Raw genomic sequence first — 15,086 nt, 5'->3', positions numbered from 1 at the left:
AGTTATCAGTGTCTGCAGCTTTTTGACTCATTACTCACTGGTCTCGGTGTTTTAGCGACCGTGCTACATGGCTGAGTCCAGTATTATAGCTACAACAGGTAACATTGTCTCTTTTCACCTCCTCTCTCCCTTGTGTGCTCAGTGCGCTGCACCAACGTTTTAAACAGAGATCCGCTATCTGTCGGCTTTGTTTGTTTATATTTCACAGAACAACTCCCATTGAAAACGATTAACTGCAGTTAATTTAATTTAATTTAATTTAATCAATTACATTTTTCTTCTTATGAAACGTGGACGGGCGGGCCAGTGATTCGGCCAGGCCCACTCCTGCCTACACGCCTCAGTGACCTGGTGGCGGCTGTTTTGGCCGTCGGCATTTCAGCCACGCAGCGATCATCATCCACGGCTTAGTGGTGTTTTATTCTATGGGTCGGTGGTGTTTTATTCTAGGGGGCGGTGGTGGCTGTGAGACAGCAGCGGCTCCATGGTGAGGGGGGGGGGGGGGCAGCTTCTGCTCACCTGACTCTGTGCAGCTTCTTCATTAAATCCAAACAAACAGTCAGACACAGCGACGCACTGCTCCTCTTTGACTCTAAAGTCTCTGTAGCTCATCAGCCCGGAACTCGCCGTCACGGAGCAGAAACGCCGGCGGCGTTTGGCCTCAGACGAGTCCTCTGACTTCCAGAGCAGCTACAGCGCAGCGTTGTGACCTCAACCATGGTTGGTGAGAGCAGAGATGTTGTTGTTGTAGTGAAAATGGGCGAGCTCGTGAAGACGCGAAAAGTCAAAGTCACGATCGAGCGTTAACTCGCATATCTCGCGTTTGGTTGCGCGTATAAACTCGAGCGAAAAAAAAGCGTTGAAATAGACGAAGACGCGAAGGTCCCGTCGCCCAAAAAAAATCGCATGTATTGTCGCAAAAAAAAAAAGTCGCGTATACCGCGTCTCGCGCCTAATCGCGTCTTTGCGTCACGGCCTTTTACACCGCGGACGTAACGAATAAACGGTGACGGTGTGAACGAACAACAAGAACAGGACCAGACGTGGAGTTGTTTCCTCTTTTCACCGACAGCTCCACTCTCTCTTACTTACACTAACTACTGTTATTGTTGAGGCCAGAGAATTGTGGGATTTGTAGTTTTTGACCAATCGCAGGTTGTGCTATTTCTTTTTTGTGATTTTCCTGGTTCACACATGTAGAGGCAAATGCGAGTGAAATGCTCGCCCATGGTGGGCATAAGAACATTTAAGTCCTGTCTAAAATTATTTAAGACTTGAACACAATAATTCATCAAATTTAAGACATTTTAAGGCCTAAAATTTAGATTTTCAAATTTTAGACCTTTTAAGACCCCGCGGATACCCTGTGTGCTGTGTTCTTCTGTTCAATCCAAACTTTGTTCATGGTTTAGATTTTAGATCAAATCATTTTTTCTTTTTAGATGTGTTGGAAAAATGTAAATATCAAGACACATGATTATTATGAGGACTGGGACTGGGGACAGTGATGGACTTGGAAATGGTCTCGGGTTAGGTGGTCTTGACTACAACACTATTCAATATAAATAATAAATACTAGATAAGTATGCAGGTAGGGGATGGATTAATATGTACATTATGATTTACTAGAGTCTCTACAGGATGAAAGGAAAAAATATTAGTCAGCTTGTGTTGCTGATAAATGTAGGATTAAAAATACAATCTCATTAATAATGTGTTAACATAAATTAATAATTCATGCTGCTGAATTACTTAATTTGTCAAATAAAATCAATAACTTTACTTAGCCTAGTACCTCTACATTATGTTGTGTCAGGAGCAGTGGGAACTCAGAAGTTATTTTACTGCTGATTATGATGACAGGAACTTGGTTTTAGTGGCTCATTTTAACAAATTTCACAAATTCAGTCTTTGTTTACATTAACGTTAGCTCGTAACTGCAGCCTAGCAGTTAGCGTTAGCTTCTCTGTCTCCTGTCCAGTGTGTGTTGACTAACTTAAACGTCTCTGTGACAGTGTGTAACTTTAGTTGTTTTTGGTTCAGTGTGGAGCAGTGCGGTGTTTAATATCACAACACCAGCAGATTTTAAAGCCTGTTGTCTCTTACCTTCAAGTTCAACACACATCCCTGCTAATATAAGCTAACCGGAGCTGAGCTGTCCGACACTGACCGTTTGTGAGCGCAGCAGTCCTCAGGCTGATAGGCTGTTACTACGTGAGTCTTGAGTTTTGAGTTTACCTTACCGACTCAGTATTCTCCGAAACAAAAATAAAACAAAAAAATTAGTGGAAAAAATGTATCAATGAAAAATATAATTACAAAAAGACTCGAGTTTTCATGGCAAAGTAGTTAGGCATTGTCTTGGTTGCTAGCCGAGCTTTGACGACGCCCTGGTAACGGCGGAGCGGCGCCCGGAACCAGCTGTATCACCTAGGCAACACAGCAGGTTGGGTTGTACCACTTGAGGAGGGGGGTGGCGCACATTTACTGTTTATTGCGAAAAACTGACTTTGTTATGCTGGAAAGAAAATAAGCTGCAATGAGGTTTCGCCTAGTTTAATATAATGTAATATTGTTGATACACGCAACGATTAATTGGACAAAACTTCCTAATGGTGCACCGGGGATCCTCCCGACCCTCCCGGTTACCACTCAGTTACTGGTAGCCTATCAACCGGAGGCGATATTTTTTTTCGTAGGATGAGTCCGGGAAAGTCCCGCCTTTCCCGCCGTTCCCGCCTCTGATTGGCTAGATGGGCTCCATTTTCGACTCTGATTGGCTAGAAGGGCTCTCGCCTGATTGGTTGTTTGTTTTTGTTGTGAAACGGCTGTGAAACGCAGGCTGTCGGCAAAGCGTGATAAGTGCCTGGATCTATTTGGACTCTCTCTACTTATCTGGCCTGTCTACACCCTACCTGGTCTTTTTACTAAACTTAACCAACTCCTTTCTTCATTGCCTAAACCTAACCAATGGCACAATTACACTTCTCTCAAACTCAAAATGTAAACTTGGAATATAAATTTAAAAACTACATTTTTTTGAAATGTGAAACCAGCGGGGATCGAACTCGGATTCACCACACCGCAGGTGAAAATGCAAACCGCTACGCCATGGCATCTGATTACATTTCATGTTTCAGTTGTGTGTATTTTAATTTACTAGAGTACTGTTGTGAGATGACGTCAATCGAAGGAGAATTCATCCAGCCAATCAGAGGCGGGGAAGGCGGGACTTTCCCGGACTCATCCTACGAAAAAAAATATTGCCAACCGGAGTTGACAACTTGACTTTCCACGCTCACTCTTGTCCACAGTCACAAGTAGTTTATTATCTTTGGACAGCATTTTCTGATACCAGAGATACTATCTGTTTTGTTTTACAATCTGTTTTACTTTTTTTTTCTTTAAATATAACAGTTGTACTGTTTTGGTATTGTGCTTTTTGATGATATTACCCATTTATAGCCTACTCCTTTATTTCTTAATAAGCGCTTCCTTATGAGATACCATGCATAGTCACAGCAGGCGCAAAGTTCTGATCAGGAGTTTGAGTAGTTTCAGGAGTAGACAAGTTGTCAAACTTTTCAAATATAAACTGAACGACCTACAGTACTTTGCAATGTCATTAAATTAATACTGTACTGTACTTGGTATGACTCCACCTCTACTTGTTCCACCAGGTGACATCCAGGTCCCAGGTGAGCAGGAGTCAGTCTACAAGCTTCAACACATCAAACACCTGCACTTAACCTTGTGGATGTTTGGCACCATGATGAATTATTAACTCAATGGTGAATTAATAATTCATAGAAATGATCCGTCAAAATTTTTTAACCGCTCAAAGTGAAACATACTTACTTAAATATGTGGAATAAGATGGAATTTATCTTTTCTGTACTTCGTATCTGCTACAGTATAGTATAGGCACATTCGTATTAACTGTGTCTGGATACAGACAGATCTGAAATGTGGGTATTTTAGCAGCTAACGTTTGTGTCTGGTGTCTCAGCAGAGAAAATGCAGTGGTACAAGTGGATTTCCTGCTCAGCATCTTCTCCATTACAAACATTCATTTTGCCTGATCCCCCCCCCCCCCCTCCCTGCTGAGGACGGCACTGCCCTTCTCCGTCCGTCAGCTCCCTAATAATAACAGCGACAGCCCTTCACTTCTGATAACACCCGGACTATCTCTGCTTCTGCTGACTTGACGGCTGCCCTACAAAAAAAAAAAAAGAAAGAAAGAAAAAAAAAGGCAAGAAGGCCATAACTACTCATTTTCACATCCACTGGATCTGTCCTCCTAAGTATCCCTTGTGCTATATTTGGGACGAGCAGCTGTGGTTCGGATGTTGGATGTTGGTCAAGGACAAACTTCTTTTTGACTCCTTATTGGGTGGAGGGATCAAAAAAAAATATGGACGGTACATCACACCAAAATCATAGGGTGATGGGTGTCAAAAAAGAAAAAAACACAAATCAAACTACGTCTTTGACTCAGATTTATATTTCAATCTGACAATGATGAACTACAGACAGATGGAAAGTAAATTTAGGCCTTAACATTCACTATTGTTATTTTTAATTACTACAGTAGATTTGGGGTTATTAAATATATGGTAAATATATTATAAATGAACAGTTTTCCGATGTCTTCCAAGGTCACAGGTGTCTCACTACACCTTCAGTACAGTTAGACATTTCTCCACATTCATACACACACGATCGATATCATATATACATTTTCTCCACAGTAACTGTATCCTGATCGATTTGACTGTGTTGTGTTGTTATTCTGCCTCCAGAGCCTGAAACAGACCATTAGCAGGTCGATAAAAGGTGTAGAGGCGTTGGCGTTGGTGTAACAACACTGACTCACAACTACACTGCAATGATACATAAGAGGGAGATGATGAGTCAAATGGAAATACAGAGCTTTATGAATGAGAGTCTATAGTAAACAGCACTGGGATTGTGGGTTTTGTAGTATTCAGAGACACAAAGATGTAAATTCTCTACAATGTGGACAAAACATAGAGATGTGATATGAGTAGTAATTAAAGGGATAGTTCACCCAAAATTGAAATTTCCTCCGTGGCTTCTCTGAGTTACAGGGGGTCTCGGCGTAGCAGTGCATGTCCATTAAACGGTTGCAAATGGATACCAACTGTCTTCGTAACAAAAAGACACACCAAAAAACATCCAAATACCTCCATGCTGCTCGTATGTAATGTCCGTCTTGTATTGAAGCCCCGAAATGCGAAATTGTCCCGAAAAAAATTAAATAAGTCTATATTTTAAGCTTGTTTGTGACGAACCGGGAAGAGAAGCTTCTGCTACAAACAAGCTTGAAATATAGACTTATTAAATTTTTTTCGTAACAATTTCGCATGTCGGGGCTTCAATACAAGACGGACATTACATACGAGCAGCATGGAGGTATGTGGATGTTTTTTGGTGTGTCTTTTTGTTACGAAGACAGTTGGTATCCATTTGCAACCGTTATATGGACATGCACTGCTACGCCGAGACCCCCTGTAACTCAGAGAAGCCACGGAGGACTCTGAAACTTCTCCCAGCCCTTAGTCCACATGAGGGGGAGGAGATAATGAGTGAAATTTCACTTTTGGGTGAACTATCCCTTTGACATGTGCTTTAATTTGATGCCAATTTCCATTTAAATGAGTTGAACTCTTTACTGCAGTCCTGTGTTTTTAAGGTGGAAACACAAAATGTCCTGTTTCTCTCAGTAGAAAAGCAGCATACAGTAGCTTTCTGTACCGTTGAGGGACCGTTAATCTCTGTGTTGATCCCCGACCCCCCCCACCCCCCCACCCCTCCACTATTAAACTGTGCTTCCTCTCCCTGAGAGTGAAGATAATAACTTATTTGAGCTCTTTCTGGTGAATCCCTCTCATCCCAGTCGTCCGTTTTTTCCTCTCCTGTCTCCTTTCAAACTAACAAAAGAATGACATCATCTCATTTCTGAGCAGACCCTGAAGTTGCTGCCTCTTCTCTTTTTCTTTTTCAGGGCCGACCCCCCCCCCCCCCCCCCCCCAGTTACCACCACAGCCATTAACAGAGTAAGTATCTGCAGAGCCGCTGGCCTCTGCATGCACCTCATTTAAAACGGTAATTGGACCTCGTGAATCAGTCAGTGACCTCCTGTGCAGCAAAAGCAACAGTAAACAAAGAGAGAGAGAGCGGTCCAGACTGACCGCACCACCACTTCTTACTTATAAACTTATATAGATAATGAAGACGTCCAAGGTATTTTTGTTATTTTGGAGCAATGCAATGAAAAAAAAAACTGAAAAACACAAAAGCCCAAAATCCAGTTGGTAAACGACCACTGAAGGTTCATCAAAATCAGACGCAAAACATGTTCACATTTAAAATATTTACCTCTGACTGAACCTGAGTGCAGTGACGTTAAAGGGATAGTTCAACATTTTGGCAAATTGGCGCATTGCCATAATCCCTATAGTCATAGCAGTAGGTTTGTTACCTTTAATTGTCGGTGCAAGCTATTTTTAGAACGGCGGAGCAGAGCCGTGAGCTGCTCAGAGCTACGCTACGGAGGCTCATGGGATTTCTTGGTTTCCCTCATCAAACTCATCAAATACACAATCCAACAACTCCACAACGCTCTGGTGGACAAGTTGTGACCTGCACATTCACCACGCTATGAGATAATAACACAACGTTACCACACAGAGTTGTTTTAGAGGGAAATTCATGCAAAACCGCTGATGCGTGTTGCCTTCAGGGACAGTTTTTCATCAAGCAGTCTCTGTATTTACTTACTTATTTGATGAGTTTGATGAGGGAAACCAAGAAATCCCAAAGTTAGGTTTGAGATTTAAACTAATTCATGTACTATCTTATTCTGGTTTGGACAAATAGACTTTGGAAAAATTGAGAGAAGGCCTGACGGACTTTGGTGCAGGTGAGTGGAGGCTCCCTGAAGAAACATCTCCACCCTGCAGCTTCAAACTGACACTCTGATGACTCATAATAACCATCGACTGTACATAAAAAGGTCATAACACATGACAAATGCAGCAGCAGCAGCATGGTACCGTACAGGTCCATGAATGGGTTAATGATGCATTCAGGGATTCTTTGTACAGTTGTAAAGCCAGGATCAGCTGGTCATCATCAGTCACTGGTAAATAAATGAGACCAAGCTGACTAATGGAGTATTAAAGGAAACCTCAGCCTGGACCACACAAGATATTTATAGGAAATTTGTATTATTATCACATAATATAGTGAAGTTCCTCTGTTTATCTGTACACAATATTAATTATTATTATTATTATTATTATAATTAATTAATGTGTAACATAAGTAACTGCAGTAATCAAAATCACGAGTTAGTGTTTTAGTTGCTGTTGTGTTGAGTGTGATATGTTGAGCTGGTTTTTCAAGGAGGAGATCCATGTCCTGGCCAGATTTACTGAAAAAACATGGACTCTGAGACACAAAACATTATATCCAATGTTGTAAGACGATTTACCAATATTGGTTTGGGTAACTGTCTGTTTTTTCAAAGGCAGAAAATTTCAAGTCAATGTAAGTCAATGGACACATGAGTAGACTCGTTAGTCTTTGAATGTCTGTATTTATATTGTCTAGTGTGCATGACACTTAAATAAACAAATTAATCAATCAGTGTTTGTGTTTTTTTAACATATTGCCTCCTTTATTATAATAATATTTAAATATAAATGAGAGGGTAACTTCAGAGTGTGTTCAGTGACCTCGCATCGCTTGACGTAGCCTACCTCAGTCTACTGTGTAGCCTACCGCATGACAGGAAGTGGATGTGAAGGGTTAAAACTTGAACATTGAGGTTGTAACTGCGACAAACTGAGATTAAAAAGCAAAAGGACAAACAGGACAAGCAGGACTGAGCCTGCAGCTCCGTCTCCTCCAGCAGCAGCAGCAGCAGGAAGCACTTGGCCCACTTTCTCCTTCTCTACCTGCAGCCTCACACTCTGTCAGCTCACATCTCCCTGAGGAACGCAGCGAGGGCAGCGAGTTCACCGACGACGCAGCCAGGCCGGGGACGGGGTTACAGGTTCAATTCCCCCGTGATGCTGCTGCTGCTGTAGCTCAGCGAGTAGGAGAAGACACGGTCGCACAATTTCCTTTAAATAAAAACTCAAACCTCCATTTAGCTGTCAGATCTGTGCAGAACAGACACTAGTATTTCAATGCTAACACACTTAGCAAACTACATTGGCTTTTTCGCTTTTCCTTGTTGCTATGCAGCGATGCAACAACATAACTGAACTATGGACATTGTAAATTACAGTTATGAAAATACATATTCAACAAAATGATTTGCTTTTTCTTTTAGCCACAGAATTCAGAAAATAAAGAACAGAAATGTAGATTTTTTCTCTCCTACAGCTAGCTTAGCTGTGCTGCTCCTGTTAGCGACTGTTGGCAGGTTTATGCAAGTTTGATGTGATGATGTTAGACAGCTCTTTATACAATTATCTTGATTATTTTTTGCACTACTGTGTGTACTAACAATTATTTTATAATAACACATCCTTAAAATATTCGGCCATGGGGAGAGGACCAGGCCCCGGGCCCCGCTCCCAGACTGAACTTAGCTTTTATCTGCTAACTTTAGCCTAACACCTTTTCCTTTTCTTAATTGTTGCTGTGCAGCGGCGCAACAATAATGAATTCTGTAAATTGCAATTATGAAGATATATATTTGACCAAATGATGTTCCTTTTCTTTCAGCCACAGAAATCAAAAATACGCGATAGCCTATTTTTTTTGTCCCTATTTTTGCTGTGCTGCTCCTGTCAGCTGGCAGATTTATTGGCTTTTGATTGATTGATTAAAAATCTTTATTTATCCCTGTAGGGAGAAGATGTCCGAAACAGCAGGCAGAAGACAGTCATTTAAAAGAAAGATAATTGGTTAAAGAAAGGTAATTAAGGTTAATGAATGAATAACCTAAATGAAAGGTTATAATATTACACAGCTCTTTAAATACTGTTTGTTTTATTATTTCGCACTGCTCTACACATTAATTTTTCAGCCAGAGGAACTTAACTTTTTAATGCTAACGCACTGACATTAGTACGTAGGCCTAGCCTAAGCTTTTTCCTTTCTTAATCGCTGTGCAGCCAATAACAACAAAACTGATTTAATATGAAAATACATGTTTAACTAAATGAAACAACACTTTGACATGTAGTTTGCCTTTTTTTCAGCCACAAAAATCTAAAGTAGTGATGTAGCCTATTGTTTGCTGCTTAGCTGTGCTCCCATGAAACAGTTTTATGCCTGATTAGGAAGCATTTTACACACTTCATGTATTTATTTTAAACACCAGCTGGGTGTTAAAAATGTTGGAGCAGCAGATTATTTGAATAATTTAACCAGAGGGGAGGAGACCAGCCCCCGTCATGACAGGATGTGGAGCTGAAGCCCAAACAGCAGCAAATAGTCTATCATTAAGGTTCCTTTCATTTGTTTCTCTACAAAGCTTCAACTTGAGTGTTTTTCTTCACTTATTGATTTGTCTTCTGAAAATAGTATTGATTAATCAATAAACTGCTTCTGGAAAACAGGAAGTGTAGTTTCCTAAAAGCTTTTAAAGCGACATTGAAATTTCCTCCCATGTAAAAACCAAAGGAATTGTGGGAGATGTTTTTTTTTTTAAATCAATACAACAGAATAACCAAAGTTCAAAGGTCCATTTATGAGCTTTCGACTGCATTTCATGGTCTTCATTTAGTGAATGGAGCCGGCTCAGGTTGTGATCGTGGTCACATGACGCCGGTCGTCAATGACGACACAGCTGAGCCCAGTCAATTACCTCAATGAAGACCATGAAATGTGGTTGAAAGCCGAGGACACAACAACAATGACTTGTGATAGTCAGTGGCTATAGAGCAAGACACTAACAGGTTGAAAGGTTAAATTCCCCATCAGCAAGGCACTAACACACTGGTAGGGTTGAGGGTTTGATTACTGGTGACTCAGCAGTTTGACATCATCATTATGACTCAGCAGGTATAGAGAGAAAGGCAGAGTTGCTGGTTCTATTCCTCACAGAGCAGGTGAGCAAGGCACTAACAAATAGGCTACTGTGAAGGGCAAAGATTCAAGTCCCTTACTGACCATGAGCAAGGCATCAAGAGGCTAAAAGGTTAAATTCCCAATGCACTGCAATGTGTAGAGTGAATTTCTGTAAATGTAGGTCAATGAGAGAAGCAAGGCACTAAGTTGAGGGTTCAATTCCCTGTTTAGCTTAAAGGGATAGGTCGACAAACTGGCCCACTGCCATAATCCCATAGCAGTAGGTTCGTTACCTTTAATTGTCGGTGCAAGCTATTTTTAGAACGGCGGAGCAGAGCCGTGAGCTGCTCAGAGCTACGCTACGGAGGCTCATGGGATTTCTTGGTTTCCCTCATCAAACTCATCAAATACACAATCCAACAACTCCACAACGCTCTGGTGGACAAGTTGTGACCTGCACATTCACCACGCTATGAGACAATAACACAACGTTACCAGACAGAGTTGTTTTAGAGGGAAATTCATGCAAAACGTTGCCTTCAGGGACAGTTTTTCATCATCAGTCTCTGCAATTCCCTCTAAAACAACTCTGTGTGGTAACGTTGTGTTATTGTCTCATAGCGTGGTGAATGTGCAGGTCACAACTTGTCCACCAGAGCGTTGTGGAGTTGTTGGATTGTGTATTTGATGAGTTTGATGAGGGAAACCAAGAAATCCCATAATGAGCCTCCGTAGCGTAGCTCTGAGCAGCTCACGGCTCTGCTCCGCCGTTCTAAAAATAGCTTGCACCGACAATTAAAGGTAACGAACCTACTGCTATGACTATAGGGATTATGGCAATGGGACAATTTGCCAAAATGTTGAACTATCCCTTTAATGAATATGAATGAAGCAAGGCAGTAAAACCATCTCATTGCACTGTGCAGGGGTTTGATGTTCGTCCTTGGAGGTTAAAGGGTGGAGCCACTCAACACCAACTGGATGGTGCATTCACTTCCCTCCTAATAAAGCAATAAGGCACTATTATAGCTACTACCACTGCCACTGGGGGGGGGGGGGGGGGGGGGGGGGGGGGTCTGCAGGGTTCACCACATCCCCTCTATCTTTGCAATGGGGCGTTCAAGGTAAAATTCTACAGGACATCACCATGCAGTCTTGGTTTTCAGGATAAAACCGATTATAGCCTATAGCCTATAGATATTAAAAAATAAAATATATATTTCCGCTTCCACATCAGCAGCAGCTCAAACCTGCAGATGAGGCGTTCACTGTCCGTTTAAAAGCTTCAATTCAATTCAGACACGATAAGAGACCAGAATAAACCTGACACACAACAACAAAGAGCTTCAAGAAAACCCTGCAACCGACAGAAAACGGTGCTTAGGTGTGAATTTATTCTGTTTTTTCTTCTTTTTTCTCTCTCTATTCTTCTCCGGTCGGCTGAATAAATGTCGGGAGCAGCCGGAGGTTTAGGTTTAGGTTTAGGGAGGGGTCCGTCCGTCCGCCGCTTTCATTAGCCTATATGTCTGTCTAGCTACAATAAATAACCAGAAGAGAAGCCGGCCGGCGAATCAGCTCCATGCAAAATGTCCCGTAAAAAACCCGTGAACGCACCATCATCTCCTCTCCGGTTTAAATGTTAATTATTATTTTTTATCTAAATGCAGAATAAAAGGGATGAAACTGAAACACCGGAGCTGTTCGTGGGGTTTTTACCTCTGTTTGCATGAGTCTCTCCTCCTCGCCTCCCTCCATCTGCGCCGAGGAGGATGATGATGATGAGCAGGGAAGCATCTTCTTCACCCTTTCCTCCTCTTCTTTTTTCCTCTTCTTTTTACAGATGCAAACTGTGATTTAGAAAGAAAACAAAGCGACACTTCTTCCTTTTCTTCTTTCAGCAGCACATGTTTGGACCCGAGCCCACCACCATCATCTGGATTTCTTCTTCTTCCAAACACATGGGATGGAGAGCGGCTCGATGCTGCTGCTGCTGCTGCTGCCGGCGGGTCCTCCTCTTCCTCCTCCTCCTCCTCCTCCTCTCTGTCAGCATCATCTGGACCCCTCCTCCTCTCCCTTCCTCCTCTTCCCGCAGCTGCAGGCAGATTTGGCCCTGAAGGCATCATCATCATCAGCTACAGTCAAAAGATCCTTTTAGAAACAATCAAGGTGCGTTCAAGTGATGATGGGAGAGTCAAGGATTGCACTTAACATAGGAAATATAAACTATACAGACAGAAAATACAAAACAGAAAAAGCAAATGTTAAATATTTGTACCTTTCTTAGTTATTTTGTTACTAATTTTGCATTTCCCCTTTAATTTCCACTAGTTTTTCTCTAGGTAAAACATGTTTCTTCAATTCAGATGAATATTAGGTCCTATTTGATTAATTAAAGGCACAATATTTACTAATTTTGCATTTCCCCTTAATTTCCATAGTGTTTCTCTAGTAAAACATGTTTCTTTAATTCAGATGAATATTATTTGATTAATCAAAGGTACAATATTTACTAATTTTGCATTTCCAACTAGTTTTTCTCTAGTAAAACACGTTTATTCAATTCAGATGAATATTATTTGATTAATTAAAGGTACAATACTAAAGAAATCTAAAGCAACTGGCCGTAAAATCATCCTAATATGTCACAGAGACTCAGGAATAATGTTCATATAAGATACTGAACTCACCAACAACAATGGTAGCCTACAGCCAGAATATTCGCATTAATTAATAAGTTCATTAACTTCAAAACACAGTTTAAAATTCTAATTATTGTTCTTATTACATTTATTATAACTGATATTATTACAGTAGTATCAATAGTTTTAAATTACACCGTCATTAATTGGCTTATAATTTAATAATCAGTCTGATTTGCATATCTGAAATCATCAGTTTTCTTGTTTTCTCCACTGAACTCAGATCAGCAAAGGTCAGAGTTTGACACGTTTCTACAGTCTCTGTGTGAATATCTGCCCTACAGCGCCACCATGAGGCCTCAACGTGACACTACAGGACAGTATGAAGCAGTTTCACCATCAACTTCTCATGTTGCAAGAATAAAAGAAACAGCATCGATTAAACCAAATGTGACAAAACTTTATTTCGAGTGCAATTATAGACAGATTTCACATGGACAGAATCTCTCTAAAAATAAAATAATTCAAGCCCCTCTCCAGCCTAAAACCTGTTTTTTTTTGTTTTGTTTTGTTTTATGGCAACGATTCAAAATCTAACCCCGAAAAAAAAAAAAAGAAAAAAATTGACATCTGACTCCTACAGCGACAAACTGTTTCGCACAAACCACCAGAAAATAAAAATTTAAAAGCACAAAGGAAAAAAATAAAATCTAAGATGGAGGAAACTGTCCGAGCGACGCAGTGTTTTTCCTTCTGACGTCAAACGATCGTTGGGACTTTTCCTCCAAAACAAAACAAAGCCAGAGTCAGAGAGTCGACATAAAACACATTCAGTGTGAGCGCAGTAAAAACCCAGCTTCACTCGAACGCAACAAACACAAAAAAAAGCGACAAAAACCACGCAACGCAACGCCGCCGTCTCATTTGGTCGGTTTTTAGAAAACGAACCAGGAAAACTTAGATCAGATTCACCGCGACGTCTTCAGCTCTGTTTTATTCTCTCAATAACATTATTATATTTTTATAATAAAAAAAACGATTTTTAACGCGATCCACGGACAGATTCTTTTAGTCGAGTCTGAACCGGTTCCAGAAAGATCGAGCGAAGCCTCAAATTAAAGGGATAGTTCACCCAAAATTCAAATTTCACTCATTATCTACTCACCCAGAGTCCTCCGTTCCTTCTCTGAGTTACGGGGGGGGGGGTCCGCGCAGCAGTATTTGTCCATATAATGGTGAATGTGAATGGATACCAACTTTCTTCATCCAAAAAGACACCCAAATACCTCCATAGTGCTCATCTGTAATGTCCCTCTTGTATTGAAGCCCCGACATGAGAAAGTCTATATTTTAAGCTTGTTTGTAGCAGAAGCTCCCAGTGTCTCAGTTCACTGCTCTTCCTGTGTCAGTGCAGATCTCGTGTGATTTGCACTGACCGGCGGAACAATTTCTCATGTCGGGGCTTCAATACAAGAGGGACATTACAGACGAGCAGCATGGAGGTATTTGGATGTTTTTTGGTGTGTCTTTTTGGATGAAGAAAGTTGGTATATGGACAAATACCCCTTAGTCGACATGAGGGTGAGTAGATAATGAGTGAAATTTTAATTTTGGGTGAACTATCCCTTTAAACCCGGCAATTCAGGAGCTGAAGTGATGAAATGAGTTCGACCTCCGATACTTGACGAGCGTCGTGGCAACAGAACGACCGACAACGGAGGAAAGTTAAGTTGGCGACAGAAACGATCGAAGAGTTCGTCGCCACATCGCTGCAGCATCTCTCCGATCGATCGATTGATTATCGGTCGTGCTATCTGAGGAAAAAGAAAGCGACGAGCACGTGATTGAAATGCGAAAAGGAGATTTTTTTTTTACGAGATTTTAACGATTTTAATGAGTTCAGTTGAGTTTTGCTGCTGCAGAAAGAAGAAGAGGAGGAGGAAGAAGAGGGAAATACGTCACAGATGAATCGGTAACTCATCGTCATCGTCTCGAGGTCGAGGAGCAAAAACAGACCAACAGCTTCAAACCGACAGTTTGTGAAAACCCGACTTTTATTTCCTCAACAACATCTCTAGTGGCCAGTAACAGGTCAGGGGTTCACCACAGCCAGTAACAAACAGAAAAAGAAAAGAAAAGAAAAGAAAAGGGGCAAATCAGTCAAAATAAACGCTGGACCGGGTTTTGGTTTCAGCGTCGACGACGACAACGAGACCAAAAACACGTCCAGGTCAAAAAAACTAATTAGTAATAAATAGATTCACGTTTTCCCCTGATGGTTTACTGCAAAGGTGAAGGAGGGAGGGAGGGGGAACAAAGACGACTTTAAAGGACAATTCCGGGGAAATTAAAAAAAAACTCGGGGCTGTATGTTCCAATAACATTTTAGGTCTA

General features: G+C 41.2%; 1 protein-coding gene across 1 annotated transcript in view; it reads right to left on the bottom strand.

The window, feature by feature from the left end:
- Positions 1 to 11,847, bottom strand: part of shtn3 (shootin 3) — a gene marked incomplete at both ends in the record, with an annotated part of 54,417 nt that extends 42,570 nt beyond the window's left edge. The window contains one exon of the mRNA XM_083981174.1: positions 11,770 to 11,847. Within this exon, the coding sequence (XP_083837300.1) occupies positions 11,770 to 11,847 (78 nt within the window). The remainder of the gene's footprint in view (positions 1 to 11,769) is intronic.
- Between the last annotated feature and the right edge of the window lie 3,239 nt (positions 11,848 to 15,086).

The sequence above is a fragment of the Trachurus trachurus genome (genome assembly GCF_905171665.1).
Source record: "Trachurus trachurus genome assembly, chromosome: 10".
NCBI lineage: Eukaryota > Metazoa > Chordata > Actinopteri > Carangiformes > Carangidae > Trachurus > Trachurus trachurus.
The sequence above is the reverse complement of the archived record's forward strand: the minus strand, read 5'-3'. Positions and strand labels throughout refer to the sequence as shown.